The sequence below is a fragment of the Oryctolagus cuniculus genome, chromosome 13 (genome assembly GCF_964237555.1).
Source record: "Oryctolagus cuniculus chromosome 13, mOryCun1.1, whole genome shotgun sequence".
NCBI classification, from domain to species: Eukaryota; Metazoa; Chordata; class Mammalia; order Lagomorpha; family Leporidae; genus Oryctolagus; species Oryctolagus cuniculus.
The window spans coordinates 75,259,135-75,278,467 of NC_091444.1; the positions used below are offsets into that span (position 1 = coordinate 75,259,135).

At 40.8% G+C, this 19,333-nt stretch overlaps 1 protein-coding gene across 3 annotated transcripts in view; it reads right to left on the reverse strand.

The window, feature by feature from the left end:
• TAF3 (TATA-box binding protein associated factor 3) overlaps positions 1-19,333 on the reverse strand; it is a 211,643-nt gene that overhangs the window by 2,963 nt on the left and 189,347 nt on the right. For all 3 annotated transcript variants that reach the window (XR_011381579.1, XM_002717345.5, XM_051821564.2), the window contains one exon: positions 3,152-3,401. Coding sequence is in view for 2 of the 3 variants with exons in the window: in XM_002717345.5 (XP_002717391.4) it covers positions 3,152-3,401 (250 nt within the window). In the remaining variant the exon portion in view is untranslated. The remainder of the gene's footprint in view (positions 1-3,151; positions 3,402-19,333) is intronic.

The following is a 19,333-nucleotide window of genomic DNA, read 5'->3' on the forward strand; positions in this document are numbered from 1 at the left end:
GAAAAGAACCAAAACCAGGCCAGATAAGAATCATTACTTTATACTGTAAACCTAATAAACAGGCAAATTAAACTTAAAAAACAAACAAAAAAACCCCAGCAGATCAACACTTACTGTTCTAGAATGAGAAAACGAAAATAGTACTAAGTGCTCAATTACAAGACATTTCCAATGAATATCTGAAACTTCCTTTTGTTATGTCATAAAAAACAAGGCATTAAATAATCATCTTCGAGCACAGTATGACCTATAACCCGTTTCGTTTCATACAAAAAAATCCTACAACCACAGATTCTTAAATTATTAGGGTCTTTATGGCAGTAACATTGATTTTTTTTTGAAAGCTATAGGACTCAACTCTATGTAGTTTCCTCAGTCACGTTCATAGGCATGGGATTAATATATATACAGCCAAATGGGCATGCATCACCTCATTACTTATTAGCCAAACCCTTCTCCTGAACTAGCTGATAAGATCAAGGATATAAAAGAGTTGTTACTGAGTAACTTTCCATTCCCTTTATGACATTTTTAGTAAAGTACAATCAACTAAAGCACAGATAAAATAAGAGGCTCAGGAGACCAAGGAGCTCAACTTTTGAACATTATTTTGCTACAAATATTATATGCTCTGGAGTTTGTTTATTTAACTTAGCCGTTCTAAATAGGCAGGGCCCCCTAAACATACTACTTTCTCAAATTTCACATTAACAGAACCAATTTGAAAGAAATTCATTCTGTGTTGATCATTGAAAAAAAAAAAGCAATACATAAAAGCTAGTTTTCAAAAAAATGTTTTGCGATCAGACGGTGCATCATTTATTTTGCAAGGTGTAGACTCTCAAATATAACACAGAGAAGCTGTGCAAAAAGGAAATGGCTTCCTGCATGTGTGAGGGGTATGTTGGAGGTGCACATGTTTCATTCCATTCATGAGCTTACTTTAAAGCCTATCATTTCCGAAAAAAATATCTCTATGGGCACACTATGTTGATAGGAAAACTTTCCAGAGAAACATGGGGGGCAGCTACATCTCTGACTCTGTCTTCTCTAATGTCAGGAGAAAATGGAACAGGGGCAGGAAATCAACAGTCACCATAGACCAGCTGTCTTGTGGCCAAGACTGGTCCAGCATCCCTGCCCCGAAGCTACCACGCATGGCCAGTCCTGCTGCTGGTTGACCTTTCTTAACATTAAAAGGCTATGACTCTGTGTGCTGCGTAAGACATTTGCCATGGCATCCGTAGGAACGCCTAATATTTTACAGTTTTACCAAGTTCTCTCAAGCATCCTACTTTATTTAATCATAGCAAAACAAATTTTGGACAACATAAGAATAGGGAAACTGGAACTAAAGAAATTAAATGACATTTCTGCTATCGCACTATTAGGTATTGAGAACACCAGCTTTTTTTTTTTCCTTTCTCTATAGCCTGTACATTTTGTCTATTTCACATACTTCTTTTTTCCAGCAATCAAAACAGAATCACTCTTTACAGAACTTATAGATATCCACTAAGAAGACTACCTGAAATACATAGGAGGAACACTTTTAGAACAAACATAAAAATCCATCAAATTTTGAAAATTAATTTAGCAAAACACAAATAAAACATAAGAAACTCCTACATAAACTAAATAATTTGAATTAATATCTGGAAAAAAATCAAAGCAAACAATGAACAAACAAGCACTGCAAGCAAACTTTCAGTTCCAGTCTTACAGAACCTTGCAAATTTTTAAAAAAGAAACTCTTCAATTTTCCAGATTCATTCAAAGTGGGGATGTGTCTGGATTTCTTTTCTGAATTCAGCATTGCACTGGTGACATGGTCAGACTGGGATGTACCTCACACATTTCCTTCTATACACAGAAAGTCACTCCAGGAGTTAGAAGGCTTTTCACCCACTCTGTCTTTTTCAACTGGACCCATCTCTAAGGGACTTAGCTCAAAATTTCCCTGGAGAACCAGAACTGTTAAAGCTTTAACATAACAGCAGAGACCACTGACAATGTCCAACATGGAATCCCTAATTCTGTATGAAGAAATGGAGGTTGAGGAGAGTAAGTATAAATCCTTTCTGATCAACCTGCCATGGGGTCAGGGTGCCTCAAGTACCTACAGCAACTGGTCCTTGAATGGACCAATTTAATGATCACAGTTTGTTGTATAACTTCTTCTACTTGTGTCTTATTGCCAACTGAATATTTTTCTGTTATTTTTTTCATGTCTTTATATACTCTATAAATACACTGAAGATCTTTTATACTTCTTTGTACTACGATAGTACCTCAAATTTTTAATGATCTGCTGAAATTGCTTTTCAAAATTCTTTTAGAGAAAGGCAATAACACTGTACAGTTCACACAACAAAGACTGTGGGTCTTACGCTGCCAGTTCCCAGTTATTTATCTATTCACAAAGGTCGGTGCCGCCGTCTGACTAGCATGCCACCATCTGACTAGTGCACCACCATCTGGCAGTCAAGCTTCAACATGCCTGAATTAGTATGTACGTGTGTGTTATCCTACAGTGCCCAAAGAATATATCTACATAAATGCTTCATGACTCAATTGAATTCAGGGTGTAAGTAAGACCCAACACTATTAAGAATAGGGAAAGCACCTAAGAGCAGTCCCAAGTCAACGTGGACTTACTCAACATGGTTGGGCTTCTTGGATACTCAGAGGAAGCTCTGGTTCTAAAAGTTCATTTCCATGTAATATGCAGGCCCTGGTATATATTCTGGATCTTAGCCAACACAATGTTCTAATTAGTGCTGTGCCTCAGAATCACCAGCTGGCTCCTAAGATCTGCATACATTACAGAAATCATACTCTATGTCAATAATGTGATCAAGAAATTCAGGGTGAAATTTAAAGATCACTATTCATTTTTACACTTATACATTGAAATTGTTACATATAAATAACTCATATTACAAAACAAGAATGAATAAAGAAAAACAATGCTTTGTCATTTACAGAGACTGAACAAAATATTTTTCAGCCAACAGCTCAAAAACGCAATCATTTCAGAAGCATTGCTTTTGAAATTCAATAATGATACATATGACACTTCCTCTTTAAAACATTTTATGATAAAAATAAAAGTAGGCTCTCCTAAACTCTGAAAACAAAGCATACGCACCACGTAAGTGCTGACCGTCTCTGTCACCACGCTGCGCACGGGAGCTTTGGAGCTTCCTGCTCCGGACATGGCGGGGGCTGGAGAAGGCATCAGAGCTGGGCATGCAGTGGCCTGGGTGAGGAGTGGCAATGGCATGGGGGTGGGGTTCACGTGCACAGGTACAGGGGCTGGGGCTGGTGGTGGGGTTTTAGGTCTATTCAGAGAAGGAGTCGGCTTAGCCTCGGGGGTTGGAACAACTTTGCTGATGACACTGTTAACAAAACAGAGAAACAGAAAAGTCAAAATGGGCTAATCAGATCAAACCACATACTTGAAGACAATATCACCAAATAACTTTCTTCTAGTAGTAAAACACCCCTTTAGGAGCCCAGAGATAGCTAACAAACTCACCAGTTCAAGGTTCTTCATCAACTAACTTCTCAATTTAGAGTTTTTAATTTTCCAAAATTGCCCCCAATGTCTACATACTTAAGACTTTTTAGCAACCGGTACACCCGGCTTGTTCATTGAAATGTAACAGCGGGCCGCTTCCTGCAGAGGATAGCATGTGCCTCTCTGTCGCCTTTCAGCTCCGGAATGCGGCTTCTGTGGCTGATGAAAGGTGAGCGAGGTGTGCCACTTCTCAGAAGCAGCTTGGGGAACCATCCCGAAAGCAAGCTTTCCCCTCCCTCTGCTCCACGTCCTTTAATGACCCACATGGAAAAGACTGCTCTTTCCACTCAAATTCCAGGATGAAAAAGATGCGGAATGGAGCCAGGGCCCATGCAGCGCAGCGCGGGAGGGAGACATAAACATTGGTTGTGGGAGGTGGCAAGCTTTCTGAGTTGTTAATTACCACAATGCAAGCCAGTCTAAACTGGTGGACATTGTGGCTGAAAACAGAGGTTAACATTTATCTCTTAATTCCAATGAATGAATACCCTCAATGTCATTGAAGACATTTTCAGTTCTGGTTTTGTCTGATGGCCGGTATTGAAGATGTTAAGATCCTCAGAAGGGCTGCGGAGACACGGTGAGTGGCAGGAGGGAGGGATGGTTTCCTCAGAGTACAACAGCCGCTGTAGCTCCTTTCCAGTCATGCTACCAACTAATAACTAGAGCTACATGACGGTGATCCTCTTCATTAACAATATCTTCTTCATGTAACTCCTATGAAGTGGAAGGAGTACTGGACTCAGACTTAGGCTACGTGAGTTGAATGCAAATCCTGCAACTGCCACAGATTTGCTAATTGTGACAGATTCTGGGTAAGTCATTAGAAAACCTACTACAGTCACGTGCTGTGACATTTCAACTGTCAACTGCATAGATGATGGTGGCCCCAGAGAATGCCACCTAGTGATGTTGTAGCTGCCACAGTTGACAGCAAAAACCACTCAACAATATGTTTCCTTGAATGTATCCCCATGGTTAAGAGGTGAGGCATTACACTCGGCCCTTGACATGATCATCTTATCCAGTCCTCTCAAGAACTTCAAAGATGTTATGATTACCTAATTTTATAGATGAGGAAACTGAAGATCAGAGAAATAGAGGAATTTGAGGAAATGGGTGACAGGTTTTGAACTAAGGCCTAATTCCAATGTTCTTTCTTTCTTTCTTTTTTTTTTTTTTTGACAGGCAGAGTGGACAGTGAGAGAGAGAGACAGAGAGAAAGGTCTTCCTTTTGCCGTTGATTCACCCTCCAGTGGCTGCCACGGCCAGTGTGCTGCGGCCTGTGCACTGCGCTGATCCGAAGGCAGGAGCCAGGTGCTTCTCCTGGTCTCCCATGCGGGTGCAGAGCCCAAGCACTTGGGCCATCCTCCACTGCACTCCCGGGCCACAGCAGAGAGCTGGACTGGAAGAGGAGCAACCGGGACTGAATCTGGTGCCCCGACCGGGACTAGAACCCGATGTGCTGGCACCACAGGCGGAGGATTAGCCTATTGAGCTGTGGCACCGGCCTCCAATGTTCTTCTTTAAAAAAAGTTTCTTTATTAAAAAACTATGCATCATTGGGGCCGGTGCTATGGTATAGCAGATTAAGCCTCTCTGCCTGTGGTGCCAGCAATCCCATATGGGCTGTTCTACTTCCGATCCAGCTTTCTGCTAATGGCCTGGGAAAGCAGTGAAGGATGGCCCACCCACTTGGGCCCCTGCACCCATGTGGGAGACCCAGAAGCTCCTGGCTCCTGGCTTTGGATAGGCCAGCTCTGGCTGTTGCGACCATCTGGGGAGTGAACCAGGGGGTGAAGACCTCTCTGTAACTCTGCCTCTCAAATAATATTAAAAAAAACTATGTATCATTTCAAGCATAGAGAAAACGATATAACACACACTGAGGTATAGAGATAAACAATGATAGTCTTTTGTCATGCTGCTTAAGATGAATCTCTCTCTCACACCCCTGCTCCAGAAGCAACCACTGTCTTAAAATTAGCAGGTATGTTTTTGTAGTTTTGTTTTTTGCAGATGTCCATAAACATTAAATATGTTGTTATTATTTGATGTGCTTTAGCTTCTATATAAATATCACACTTTATTTATCCTTTGCAACTAGCTTTTCCCACTCAGTTTTATGTCTTGATTCACCCATGCTGACACATACAGATCTATATTATTTAATTGCTATATAGTATTCCAGGGTAAGAGTAAGTATATCCTTTTTTGTCCACGCAACTGAAGGTAGGACACAATCACTTGTAAATGTTGCATATTAATATGTAAAACATATTCAAGAATTTCCCTAAGCTCCATTCCCAGAAATAAAGTTGCAGGGCCATAGAATATGACCATCCTCATCTTCACTAAATGACTGAAACAGCCTCTTGCTTTTTACTATTCCACATTTATCTTCCTTGGCCTTGTTCCCTGACCAGCAAGGTGGACACACACACAGCTGCCTCACGGGGTTCAGTGGGAACTTCCATATGGAGAGCCACTTGAAACCATGAGCAGGCTTCAGGTGTTTGCTCCGGCATCACATGCATGCCTGTGGGTCCTGACAAGCCCTGCTGCCAGCCTGCATAGTTCCACAATCTCAAAATTCTAATTTAGATTCTCCGCCTCCACTGAAAATCATCGATTCTTGGCTATTCTGATCGGAATTTATAAAACATTTAATTATGTCCAAAAAGTTCATCATTTGTTAAAAATAATTACTGCTTCTCTCTGTTGCTTTCCTTCAAGTGAGATTAACTTCCTCACTTGAATGCAGCCAAAAACCAGAAGAACTTAACACCAGTGTGTCTGTGCCCGAGACAGTTGATACATGCTCAAGAGAATGAACAGTGAATATATGTTGAGCTGTTACTAGGTGCCTGGCTGTCCTGAGCACTTGGAAGCCTACAGGAGGCCAGGCACTATGATAAATGTTTACTTGCCCTATCTCATTTGATTCTCATAACAACCAAATAAGACAAGCTGCTACTATTCTCCTTTTGGAGATGAAGAAAGCAAGGCACAGAGAGATTAAGTACCTTGTATAAATTCACATGATGACTATGTGACAAAACCAGGATTTCACCCAGGCAGTCTGATGTTAGAGCCTTGATCTTAATAAAACTACACCACACTGTCTCTCAATGCTTACTAAATGAGGTTAGCTTTACCTATAAGGCATATAAGGTCAGAGTTCAACGTTATTACTATGGCATTTGTATCCAGAGTAAGCATTCTCTATTTTTATGGTTAAACTAGAATTTTAAAATGACTATTTTTGGAGGCAGTTTTCCGTAATGGTTTAACACATGAGTGCTGACACCAAAAACTAAAGGGAAAGCAGGAATTCAGAGAGCGAAATAGAACACAGATGTTTCTGCCCTGAGGAAATGTACACATTGGGCAAATGTGAACTTCGGTTTTGATGAAAAGGACAGATATCAACGCCTTGGACCTGTCCAAAGTGGAAAGTCTACCAGGACTCCCTCTCCACATTAAGGACTCCAAAAGAGCTACCGTGAAGAGGTGAGAATGAAGCAGAATCTCATGAATTTTCTGCTCTGGTGTCCTAGGATACTCTATTTATAAAGGAATCTAGACTTGCAATGCATCCAGACTCTCAAGCACAAACCATCTTGAGAGTAAGTAACTTAAAATCTAGGCTTTATGCTGTTAATATAGAGATTATTTAAGAAAACAAAGGTAATCCAACATATATTTATAAAGAGATAAAGTGGCATCAAGGTGAACCAGAAAAAACAAATGACAGATACAGATAGTATAGAGAGACCAGAAAAGACATAGATACTAGAATTATAAACTATAAAACAACTCTTGAGTACCTTGTTTTTTAAAGAGGCAAAGCTTAAAAATATCTGTAGGTAATAGGAAATTACAAAGAGTGACTTAGCAGATTTGAAAAGAACCCAATAGACCTGGAAATAAAATAAAAATAGTAATGGATATAAAACAACAGATGGATTGAACAGCAGACTAGAAAGAACTGAAGGATGTGTGGCACAGTGGCTAAAGAAGTTGTTTGGGACACCTACATCCCATCGGAGTGCTTAGTACCAATCTTGGCTGCACTGCTTCTGATCTAATTTCCTGATAATGTGCCTGGGAGGCAGCAGGTGATGGCTCAAGTAGTTGAGCCACTGCCACTCACAGAGAATACCTAGATAGAGTTCCTGGCTCTTGGTTTTGGCCTAGCCCAGACTTAGCTGTTGCGGGTATTTGTGGAGTAAACCAGCAGATGGAAGATCTTTCCCTTTCTCTCTCTGTGGCTCTGCTTTCAAATAAGTCAACAATTTTTTTTTAAGAGAAGTGAACATAGAAACTGAATAGCTGGATAGTAGGATTTAAGATGTTTTCTAGGGTATAGTCTAGATAGGCAAAGAAAATACATTAAAGTGGTATATTAGCACATTAAATCATAATCCTATAGAAAAAAGCAAAGCAGAAACAAATGTTAATACAGTTGATGAAAGATACCAATCCACAGACTTAAGAAGCCCAACAAACCCAGGAAAAGTTAAAAAAAAATAAAAAGAAACCTATATCCAGGCACATCACAGTGAAACTATAAAATATCAGATGTAGAGAAAAGTCTGAAAAGCAGCTGGAGGGAAACAGGAACAACTGCTGAAAGCAAAGAGATGACTGCTGACTTCTCAACCAGCAACAATGACATCTAGAAGAGAGTGGACTAATACCTTCAATGTACTGAAGAAACATAAACTCTGTTTTTTGGAACATCTTTCAGGAATAAGGATGAAATGGGTATTTTCAGGCAAGCAAAAGTCAAGGGTTTACCACCAGCTGACCATTAATAAATGGAATTTTTTCTCTCTTTTTTATTTTTTAAAGATTACTTATTTGAAAGTCAGAGTTATAGAAAGAGAAAGAGAAAGAGAGAAAGGGAGGGAGGAGAGAGAGAGAGACAAAGAGGGAGGAGAGAGAGAGAGACAAAGAGAGAGAGAGATCTTCCATCTACTGGTTCACTCTCCAAATGGCTGCAACAGCCAGGGCTGGGTCAGGCCAAAGTCAGGAGCCAAGAACTCCACCTGGGTCTGCCATGTCTGGCAAGGACTCAAGGACTTGAGCCATCACATGCTGCTTCCTAGGTGCATTAGCAGGGAGCTGGATCAGAAGCACAGCAGCCAGGACTTGAACTGTCACTCCAATCTGGGAGTGCTGGTGTTGTGGCACAGCAGTTTTAGCCACTGCCTGCAATGCAGGCATCCTATATCAGAGTGATGGTTCAAGTCCCAGTTGTTCCTTCCAATCCAGCTCACTGCTAATGAGCCTGGGAAAGCAGCAGAAGATGGCCCAGGTGCCTGGGCCCCTGCCAGGATGTTCTAGGCTCCTGGCTTTGGCCTGGCTGAGCCCTGGCTGTTGTAGCCATCCGGGGAGTGAACCAGCAGAGGGAAAATCTCTCTCACTGTTTCTCCCTCTCACTCTGTCACTCTGCCTTTCAAATAAGTAAATAAATCTTAAACTAACAAAAAAAAAAAAAAAAGGAAAACATTGATTTGACTTACAACAATTTATATGACATAAAATATCACAAAGCTAAAAGGGAAGATAAGACAAAATTATATGCAACATACATGAAAAAGGATTCAATATTTATTACATAAAGAATTCTTCTGAATAGAATAAAACACTTAATGACTTCATTCAAACATGAGCAAGGACACATGTAAGTAATACAGAATACAAAGAAAGAAAGAAAGAAACCAGCCAATAGATAAGAAAAACTGTTCTATCTTCATGGTAATCATAGTAATAAAAGATATGAACATGACATTAAAATGCCTTTTTTGGGGAAAGATTAAAAAGACTGACAACATCTTATGTTATCAAACCTTAAAAATGTACACACTCTTTAATAGCAACTGCATTTCTAGAAATTTATCTTGAGGAAATAGAAAACTAAGCAAAGATACAGGGTAAAGAGTATTATCTATAGCACTGTTTCTGATGGCAATTCAATAAAAAACAAGAATGACTTCAATTGAAAATACACCAAAGTAGGGAACTGATGAAATGAATGATGAGCAAAACACAATATTTTTCAAAGTGGTGTTACATACACCATGTATACTTATACAAATGCATACCACACTGGTATGTTCACCAAAAAAAAAAAAAAAAAAAAAAAAGTGTGTATTGTATGTATAGTAAGACTCAATTTTTTAAAAATTAGTCTTTTTTAAAGATTTTATTATGCTTATTTGAAATGCAGATTTACAGAGAGAGAGAGAAGATCTTCCATCTGCTGGTTCACTCCCCAAATAGCTGAATTGGCCACTGCTGGGTTAGGCTGAAGCCAGAAGCTTGGAAGTCTATCCTCGTCTCCCACATGGGTGGCAGGGGCTCAAGGACTTGGACCTTCTTCCACTGCTTTCCCAGGCACATTATCAGGGAGGTGGACTGGAAGTAGGGCAGCCAGTACTTTAATCAGTACCTATAGGGGATGCTGGCACTGCAAGTGGCAGCTTAACCTGCTATACTAAGCACCAGCCCTAGACTCATTTTTTTTTTTTTTTAAAGAAAAAGAAAAGCAAACAAGAGTATGGGGTAGGCCTTATGGTTCAGTGGCTTAAGTTGCTTGGGATGCCTGCATCCCATATGGGAATGCTGGTTTGAGTTCCAGCTAATCCTTGCTTCTGATGTAGCTTCCTGATAGGGCACCTGGAAGGCAGCAGATGATGGCCCAAGTTCTTGGGTTCCCACCACCCATGTGGGCAATCTGATTAAAGTTTCTGGCTCCTGGCTTCAGCCTGGCCTGATTTTGCCTGTTATGAAATTTGGGGAGTGAATCAGTGGATGGAAGATCTCTGTCTCTTTCTCTCTCTAACTCTGCCTTTCAGATAAATCAAACCCCCCCCCCCCATTTCATTTATTTATTTATTTGAGAGGTAGAGCCACAGACAGAGAGAAGGAGAGACAGAGAGAAAGGCCCTCCACCCACTGGTTCACTCCTCAAATGGCTGCAACTGCTGGAGATTAGCAGATCTGAAACCAGGAGTGAGGAGCTTCCTCCAGGTACCCCAATGCAGGTGCAGGGGCCCAAGCATTTGGGCCATCTTCCACTGCTTTCCCAGGCCCTAAGCAGAGAGCTGGATCAAAGAGGAGCAGCTGGGACACAAACTGGTGCCCATATGCAACGCTAGCACTGAAGGTGGAGGCTCAGCCTAATTTACCAAAGTGCCAACCCCAACTTTGTTTTTTTAAAGATTTATTTATTTGTTTATTTACTTGAAAGGCAGAGTTGCAGAGAGAGAGAAAGAAAGAGAGAGAGAGAGAGAGACAGACAGACAGAGAGATCTTCCATCCACTAGTTCACTCAAATGGCCGCAACAGCCGGAGCCGTGATGGTCCAAAGCCAAGAGCCCAAAACTTCTTCTGGGTCTCCCACCTGGGTGCAGGGGGCCAAGCACTCAAGCACTTGGGCCATTCTCCACTGCTTTCCCAGGCATATTAGCAGGGAGCTACATCAGAAGCTGAGTAGCAGAGGGCTCAAACCAGTGCCCATATGGGATGTCTGCGCTAGTCATAGTGCTGGCCCCCACTTTTAACTTTTAAACAATGGTTTAATTGAGTTCTCTTAGAACTTGCTCACCTTTCTGCATGTATATCAACTTCAGTAATTTATTGGGGAAAAATGATGACTTGGCTAAAATCTTTTTAAGAATATTTATTTTTATCTACTTAAAAGGCAGAGAGACACAGAGAGAGAAAGACAAAAATACAGAAAGAGATCGTCCATCGGTTGGTTCACACGCCAAATGCCTGCAACATGCAGGGCTAGACCAGGCTGAAGCCAGGAGGCAGGAGCTCCACTGGGCTCTCTCATGTGGGTGGAAGGGGCCCAAGCATAAGAGCCATCATCTGCTACCTCCTAGAATGCATTACGGACACTGTGATATGGGATGCTGGCATCCCAAGCAGTGCCTTAATTCACTGCACCACAACACCTGCTCCACTGGCTAAAGCTTTTAAGACAAGTGTTGACAATAAATTTGTGGAATAAAAGCCCTGAGCTGAATCAAACAGCTGCATTATTTAGAGTTTCTAAATTGAGTGTACCATCATTAGCAGACAACACTAAGAAAAAGGCTGAGGGATGGAGAAGGGAAGACAGCCTCACACAATTATGCTATCACATAATTAAAATAATAAATTTGAACTGTTAAGGCTGGTTCACAGTGTTGGATCTTTTCATTTCTTTTTTTAAATTTTAATTTATTTTCATTTCATTTGTAAGGTAGAGAGAAAGAAGGATAGGTAGAGAGAGATCTTCCATTTGTTGGTTGACTCCCCAAATGCCTGCAACAGCTGGCGCTGAACCAGACTGAATCTGGGAGCCTGGAACTCCATGCAGGTCTCCCATGTGGCTATTAGGGACCTGGGTACTTGAGCCATCATCTGCTGTACCCCAGAAGTGCACTAGAAGGAAGCTGGATCGCGACTAGAGCTGGGACTTGAATCCAGGCACTCTGATATGAGTGTCCCAAGCAGTGTCTTGATTCATCTACCAAATGTTTGCCCTGGGTCTTTTCTTTTTAAAGAAATACCATACCTATGACTGCTTTGTATCCCAATTATGTACATACCTGTCTTTATATCCACAATAGGCACCAAATATCTTAAAAATAAGACTTGTACCTTAATTGACTTCGAATCATTTGCAGTATTAAAGTCATAATATTCATCAGCTTTAATAAGCATAATGCCTATTACAGAAAAAAATTCTATAATTATTTTACTTATAAAACTTTTTTGTCTGTTTAAAACACTTTAAAATAGGGGAAGGCATTTGGTGCAGCAGTTAAGACATTGCATGTGGTGCTCACATCCCCTACTGGAGTGCCGGGTTTGCCTTGGTTCTGCTTCTTATTCTAACTTCCTGCTAGTGCACACCCTGGGAGGCAGTAGGTGATGGCTCAAGTATTTAAGCTGCTGCCACCCATGTGGAGATACACACTGAGTTCCAGGCTCCTGGCTTCAGCCTGCCCCAGCCTCAGCTGTTGAGGGTATTTTGGGATTGAACAAGTGGATGGAAAATTTCTTTGTGTCTCTCTGCCTTTCACAGAAAATTAAAATAAAAAATTTTAAAAAATAAATATACTTAAAAATATAGGCCAATTTTCTGTAATATTCTGTATTTCCTTCTAGCCTACCTTCCTCTTCTACCATTTAATTATTCCTGAGAACCCTGAGATTTTTGTTTGCCAACCTGCACTCTAATTCTCCCTCTCCTACTTAATCACCCTCAGACTAAGATGCATTTATGGCCGGCACTGCAGCTCACTAGGCTAATCCTCCGCCTTGAGGCACCGGCACACCGGGTTCTAGTCCCAGTCGGGGTACCGGATTCTGTCCCGGTTGCCCCTCTTCCAGGCCAGCTCTCTGCTGTGGCCCGGGAGTGCAGTGGAGGAAGGACCAAGTGTTTGGGCTCTGCACCCCATTGGAGACCAGGGGAAGCACTTGGCTCTTGGCTTTGGATCAGCGCGGTGCGCCGGCCCCAGAGCACTGGCCGCGGCAGCCATTGGAGGGTGAACCAACGGCAAAAGGAAGACCTTTCTCTCTGTTTCTCTCTCTCACTATACACTCTGCCTGTCAAAAAAAAAAAAAAAAAAAAAAAAAAAAAAAAAAAAGAGAGATGCATTTACTGCACCCACACAAAGTACAATTAGATCATGAAGGCTTCATCCTGCTTCCTGGAAGTGGCTTTGAGCTACACCAAACACATAATGGATATTATCTGCCTTACCTGACTCTTTTCCAATCCCTTTTAATTTTTTTTTTCATTTTTCTTACATTTCTCCCTTACTGTGTTAAGGCCTGATAACTATCAGTATGAAAACTACTTAGAATAGAAAACTACTTAGAATACCAGTGTTGCCAGTGGATCTAAAAAAATTATTCAGCCATTTTATGAGTTAGTACCTGAAATCTCAGAAACTTCTGCCTGTATATATTTTCTTATTTTTTTTATTTAGAGAAGTGCCACTTTGATGGAAAAAACTTAAAAAATAAAAAAAAAAACTTTCCAAAATGCCTAATACTTTCTTCCAGTGCATTTTCATTATCCCTTTTAAATTAAAAAATATATATCTTAACTTTCTGTTTTCTAGGCAACAGATTGGTATTATACAGGCACTAAAGTAACCAGTTTTTCCTAATTCTTTTGAAGTTCAAGAGAAAATTTACTATTAGTTTGAAAGTTATTTTGATTTTAGCTTCTAAGTGACTTGTAACTGAACATATAGCTTAGCTTTAAAAGAAATCTTTAATCATTTCTTAAAATGCTCAACATTACAGGAAAATATTGAATAAGAGTATAACATCATATTATCATCACTTGAGATAAATGATCAACAGTTAACCTAATTTGATATTTGTAAAAATAATTAAGCTTTCCATTGGCCTTCTTCATTGCCAATCTGCATTGTTTCATACCTTTCCACAGTGTTTTGCTACTCTATGTTTTTCTCCCTGAAGTATCACTTTTTCCCTCCTATTTAATTGCATAGTAAGGGCTCCTCCACAGCTTTCTGTTGAATAAGCAGAGAAACCAACACCGCCCACAGCTGTGTCCCACAATGGCTCCATGCTGCTAACATTACATCTTTTGGAGGGTTTGATCACAGTGCACTAACTGCTATAAACACTGGTGTTATTCATAAAAACATGCAGAAAGAGGGATTTTCAGCAGGATTTCTTTACCTGTTTCCCCACCACAAAACAGTGAAACAAACAGAACAGGTCATGAGCTGCGTGGCCTGTAATGCAAACTCACAGCTTGACAAGTCAATAAAGAGCCAGTCCTTACCTCCCAAGCCCCACAGAGCCTCCAAGGTTAGAGGCAAACACAATTTGGATATGTCTGCACAAGGAGTTTAATGATCCTCATTATTCAGCTATTATGTGCAAACACTATGAAACCAGTAATCTAAATTATCAGTCTGAATAACTGGCTACTAAACTGCATGCACAGTTCAAAAGTTCCCTCACAATGGCTTACTTATTTACCCCTAAAAGTGAACAGCCATTTTTAAATGGTAACAAAATGATGCCACAGGTAAAAACTACTGTAACTACTTCTAAGAATTTTACATAAACTTCTGAACAAGGAAGTTCTTCAATGAGAGAAAAGCCACTATGATGAAAAAGTATGTTCTATTCATTAAATTTTCTTCTTCAGAATTAGAATTTTAATAACTCCCAGAAATATCACTGACCTTTAAAAACAGATTCCTATGTTGTATTTTAAACTAAATCTTCTTTAAAACAAATTAAAAAAAAATCAATGAGATTTCACACTATCACTATAAAACTCACAGTTGGATCAACAGTATATACATATGTGTTTATGTGTCCTTCCTATTTTTGCTTTCTTATTAAAAGTCCCCAAAATGCTAAGCCCAAGCGTGGCATTCACACACCCCCTTGCTGACTGAACAAGCTTACTTGATGACTGACAGGCTGCTGTGAAATACTCCAAGCTTAGGTCATAGAAGATAGTGTAGCTTCTCCTACGCTCTCCTTGGGATCACTCATTCTGGAGGAAGCCAGCAGGAAGCTGTGCCATGTGTGGGAGCTTGAGGGGGATTCTCCAGCCTTGGTGAGGCCTTCAGATGACTGCAGACACAGCTGCATGGCATGAGACCTGAGCAAAAAGCTACCCAGTCCCTAACCCACAAGAAACTGGAAGTACCTGTTGCTTATTGTTTTAAATTGCTAAGTTTTTGGATTACTTGTTGGATGGAAAGAGAAAACTAATACACCAAGTATTCAATTTCTCTAACAGTTATATAAATAAATATTCAGGATTTGGGAGAAATTATATTTTAGAGAATCATTACTTAAGATGCCAAATTATAACATAGTCATTTTTAGATTCTGTATTAGATCAAAAGGAACAAATAAATAAAAGAATCAGATTTATGTTTTTTTTTGTTTTTTTTTTTTTTGTTTTTTGATAGGCAGAGTTAGAGAGAGAGACAGAGAGAAAGGTCTTCCTTTGCCGTTGGTTCACCCCCCAAATGGCTGCTGTGGCCGGCGTGCTGTGCCAATCTGAAGCCAGAAGCCAGGTGTTTCCTCCTGGTTTCCCAAGCAGGTACAGGGATCCAAGAGCTTGAGCCATCCTCCACTGCTTTCCTGGGCCATAGCAGAGAGCTGGACTAGAAGAGGAGCAACCGGGACAGAATCCGGCGCCCCAGTCAGAACTAGAACCTGGGGTGCTGGCGCCACAGGCAGAGGATTAGCCAGGTGAGCCGCAGCGCCAGCCAATGTTGATTTTTTAAATCAGTAATTATTCCTTATTCTTCTTGAGTCTCACAGCTCAAATGTTAGCATTCATGTAACACAACTATACGTGGATTCTTCAAGTTCATGGCTTTCCTCTGGAATATTCACATCATTTCATAAAATGTATATTTTATCTTGTCATAGCCCACATTAAAAATATTTTGTCTTTTAATAAAGGCTTGACCTATTTGAAAAATGAAACAAACTGCATGAAATAATTAGAGAAAAATGTAGTCATTATAGAATCTTCATTACTAAGGGAGATGCCCAAATGATTACACAGGGTACTTTAAAAAGGTGGTGAAAAATGGAATTAAAAGATAAGTTTATTTTGGTGCATGAAAATTCTGAAATCCAAGCATAGTTTTTGTTAATACACATTTTCTATTGTGAAAAGTTCAAAATATGTAAAATACACAAAAAGGGCATTAATACTACAAATTACATTTTCTCAAATTTGCAGAGTTATATTAAAATGATAGTAATAAAAATACCCACACTGGTAACCTAGAGGGTAAGGAATGAACAAGGTTACAAGAACAGGGATGACAGCAAGACTTCTCTGAATACAACTCGTCATGCAGTTTCAACTTCAGAGGTGGTGAAATGACCTTCACATTTAGAGAATTCAACTTTTAAAAACTGCCTATGGGGCCGGCGCCGCGGCTCACTAGGCTAATCCTCCGCCTTGCGGCACCGGCACACCGGGTTCCAGTCCCGGTCGGGGCGCCGAATTCTGTCCCGGTTGCCCCTCTTCCAGGCCAGCTCTCTGCTGTGGCCAGGGAGTGCAGTGGAAGATGGCCCAAGTGCTTGGGCCCTGCACCCCATTGGAGACCAGGAGAAGTACTTGGCTCCTGCCATCGGATTGGCGCGGTGTGCTGGCCGCAGCGCGCCGGCCACAGCGGCCACTGGAGGGTGAACCAACGGCAAAGGAAGACCTTTCTGTCTGTCTGTCTCTCTCACTGTCCACTCTGCCTGTAAAAAACAAAAACAAAAACAAAAACAAACAAACAAAAAAACCTGCCTATGAAGTCAAAATGAGATGAAGTGGAATGAATGAACCTTAATGTACATGACTGGTGCCACAACTTTGCAGAAAAAATTATTTTAAGTGCCTTTAGGAGCTTCAGGAGAAACAACACCTTGTTCATACATCTGTAGTGGGATTTATTTATTTACTCATTTATTAAAGTTTATTTATTTATTAATATTTATTTAAAAGGCAGAGTGACAGAAGGAGAGAGGTCTGCCATGTACTGGTTCATTCCTCAAATATCTGCAACAGTCTGAGTTGGCCTTGGCAGACGCCAGGAGTTCTTTCTGGTTCTCTTACATCGGTGGAGGGAACCTAAACACTTAAACCATCATCTGTTGACTCCCAGGGTGCACACTAGCAGAAAACTGGATTGGTAGTGGAGGTGGGATTTGATGCTAGGCAATCTGATATGAGATGCAGCAGTCTCAAAGTAGTGGCTTAATCTGCTACATCCTAATAGTCTCCCCATAGTAAAATTTATTTTAAGAGCAAACACTGAAAAAAAATCTGTTTTATACAGTTCCTATAGAAAAAAGCAAGTAATTATGATAATGCTGTTAAGATTAAAGATTCTGATGTAAAAGAAAAGGTGAAGAAACAAATTCAAAGAGGTAATAGTAATGTTAAATCTATGTTGGAAATACCAGAATAAACTCATCGTACTTGGTCTCTTCTTTTCAAATATGCCAGTTGTCTAGTCTTGTATCTTGTAAAGGCCTAGAAGCAATGATGTTCTCATAGTAATAATGGACACCTCCAGTGCCAGATGGTGAATTTTAGAAACCATTCCCCACCAAAAGAAACCAATGTTCCTTACAGAAATGGCTATTTCCAGGTCTGTGGAAATATACTACAAGATGAATTTGGAACACGTTATACCAGAGAATAAGAAAACTATCTAACACACATGGACTGTGTTGATACGTAGTAGACAACATGAAGGAGTTCCCATTAGTCAGGATGGGACAATGTGAACATGAAAAAGAACTCAGGAGAGAGTGGGAGTAGGAGCAGAGGGACAGGGGAGGAGGGGAAAAAAGAAGAGAGACACTGGTTCAGAGAGGGGAGAGAGCCCCTTCCAAAACCCAAATCACCTCTATAGGGAATGATATCAACTCCATCAAGTCCTTTCACTGAAGACTGGCAAGTAAAAAAAAAAAAGTAATAATTAAGCTTTTATCCTGCCTCTGCAGGTGAACTGTTTCAGGGTAAGCACAGTGCTCTAGCTGAGGAAGAAAAGTGCACCTTCACTGAAGGATTTCAGCTGATGCACGAGAGGGGAATGATTGAATAAAACACCCAACCCACCAGTACACAAGGCATACTGACATGAATGATTCAGCATCCATGAGTATGATAACCACATGTCACGTGCTTACTGATGTGATGTGACAAGAAGCACAGAGCTGAAAAGTAGCCTTGCACAAAAAAAGGGGGTGGAGGCTGAACTGTACTCAAGTCTTCCCAGCCAAATGCTTGCTACAGGGATAGAACAATAAATGACACCACAAGCAGAAAGCAAACACATGCAGAAAATGAGATATTCTCCTGGACAAATTATCTGGTTCCTCAAGAAGCCAACAGCATGGACAAAAGGAGGAGGGCTGTAGTGTAGAGGAGAAATAACAGCAAGCTTCCATCAAAATAACAGCTGCCCATTGCAAGTGTAAAGTGTAAGTCTAGCTTGGATACTGATTCAAATAAACAACTGCTAAAAGATATTTCTGAGGCAAATAGAGAAATCTGAATACCGACTAGTTATTATATAGTAGCAGGAAAATGTTCATTTATTTATTTATTTATTTTTTTTTGAAAGGCAGAGTGAATAGTGAGAGAGAGAGACAGAGAGAAAGGTCTTCCTTTTGCCGTTGGTTCACCCTCCAATGGCCGCCGTGGCTGGCGCTCTGGGGCTGGCGCATCGCGCTGATCCAAAGCCAGGAGCCAGGTGCTTCCTCCTCGTCTCCCATGGGGTGCAGGGCCCAAGCACTTGGGCCATCCTCCACTGCACTCCCGGGCCACAGCAGAGAGCTGGCCTGGAAGAAGGGCAACCGGGACAGAATCTGGTGCCCCGACTGGGACTAGAACCTGGTGTGCCGGCGCCACAAGGCAGAGGATTAGCCTAGTGAGCCGCGGCGCTGGCCGGAAAATGTTCATATTTTTATACATGATAACAGTACTATGATTATACTACCCTAGTTTTAGAGCTGTAAACTTAAGCAATACAGCAGTGGGATGATATTAAGCCTGGATTCACTTGGTCATCCTTTGGGGGAAAAAAAGAAAAAAACTGATCAAACAGGGGTAGGCAATTGGTGTGGTGGTTGGGATGCCCTGCATTCCATATCGGGATGCCTAGGTTCAAGTCCTGAATCTACTTCCAATCCCAGCTTCCTGTTAACGTG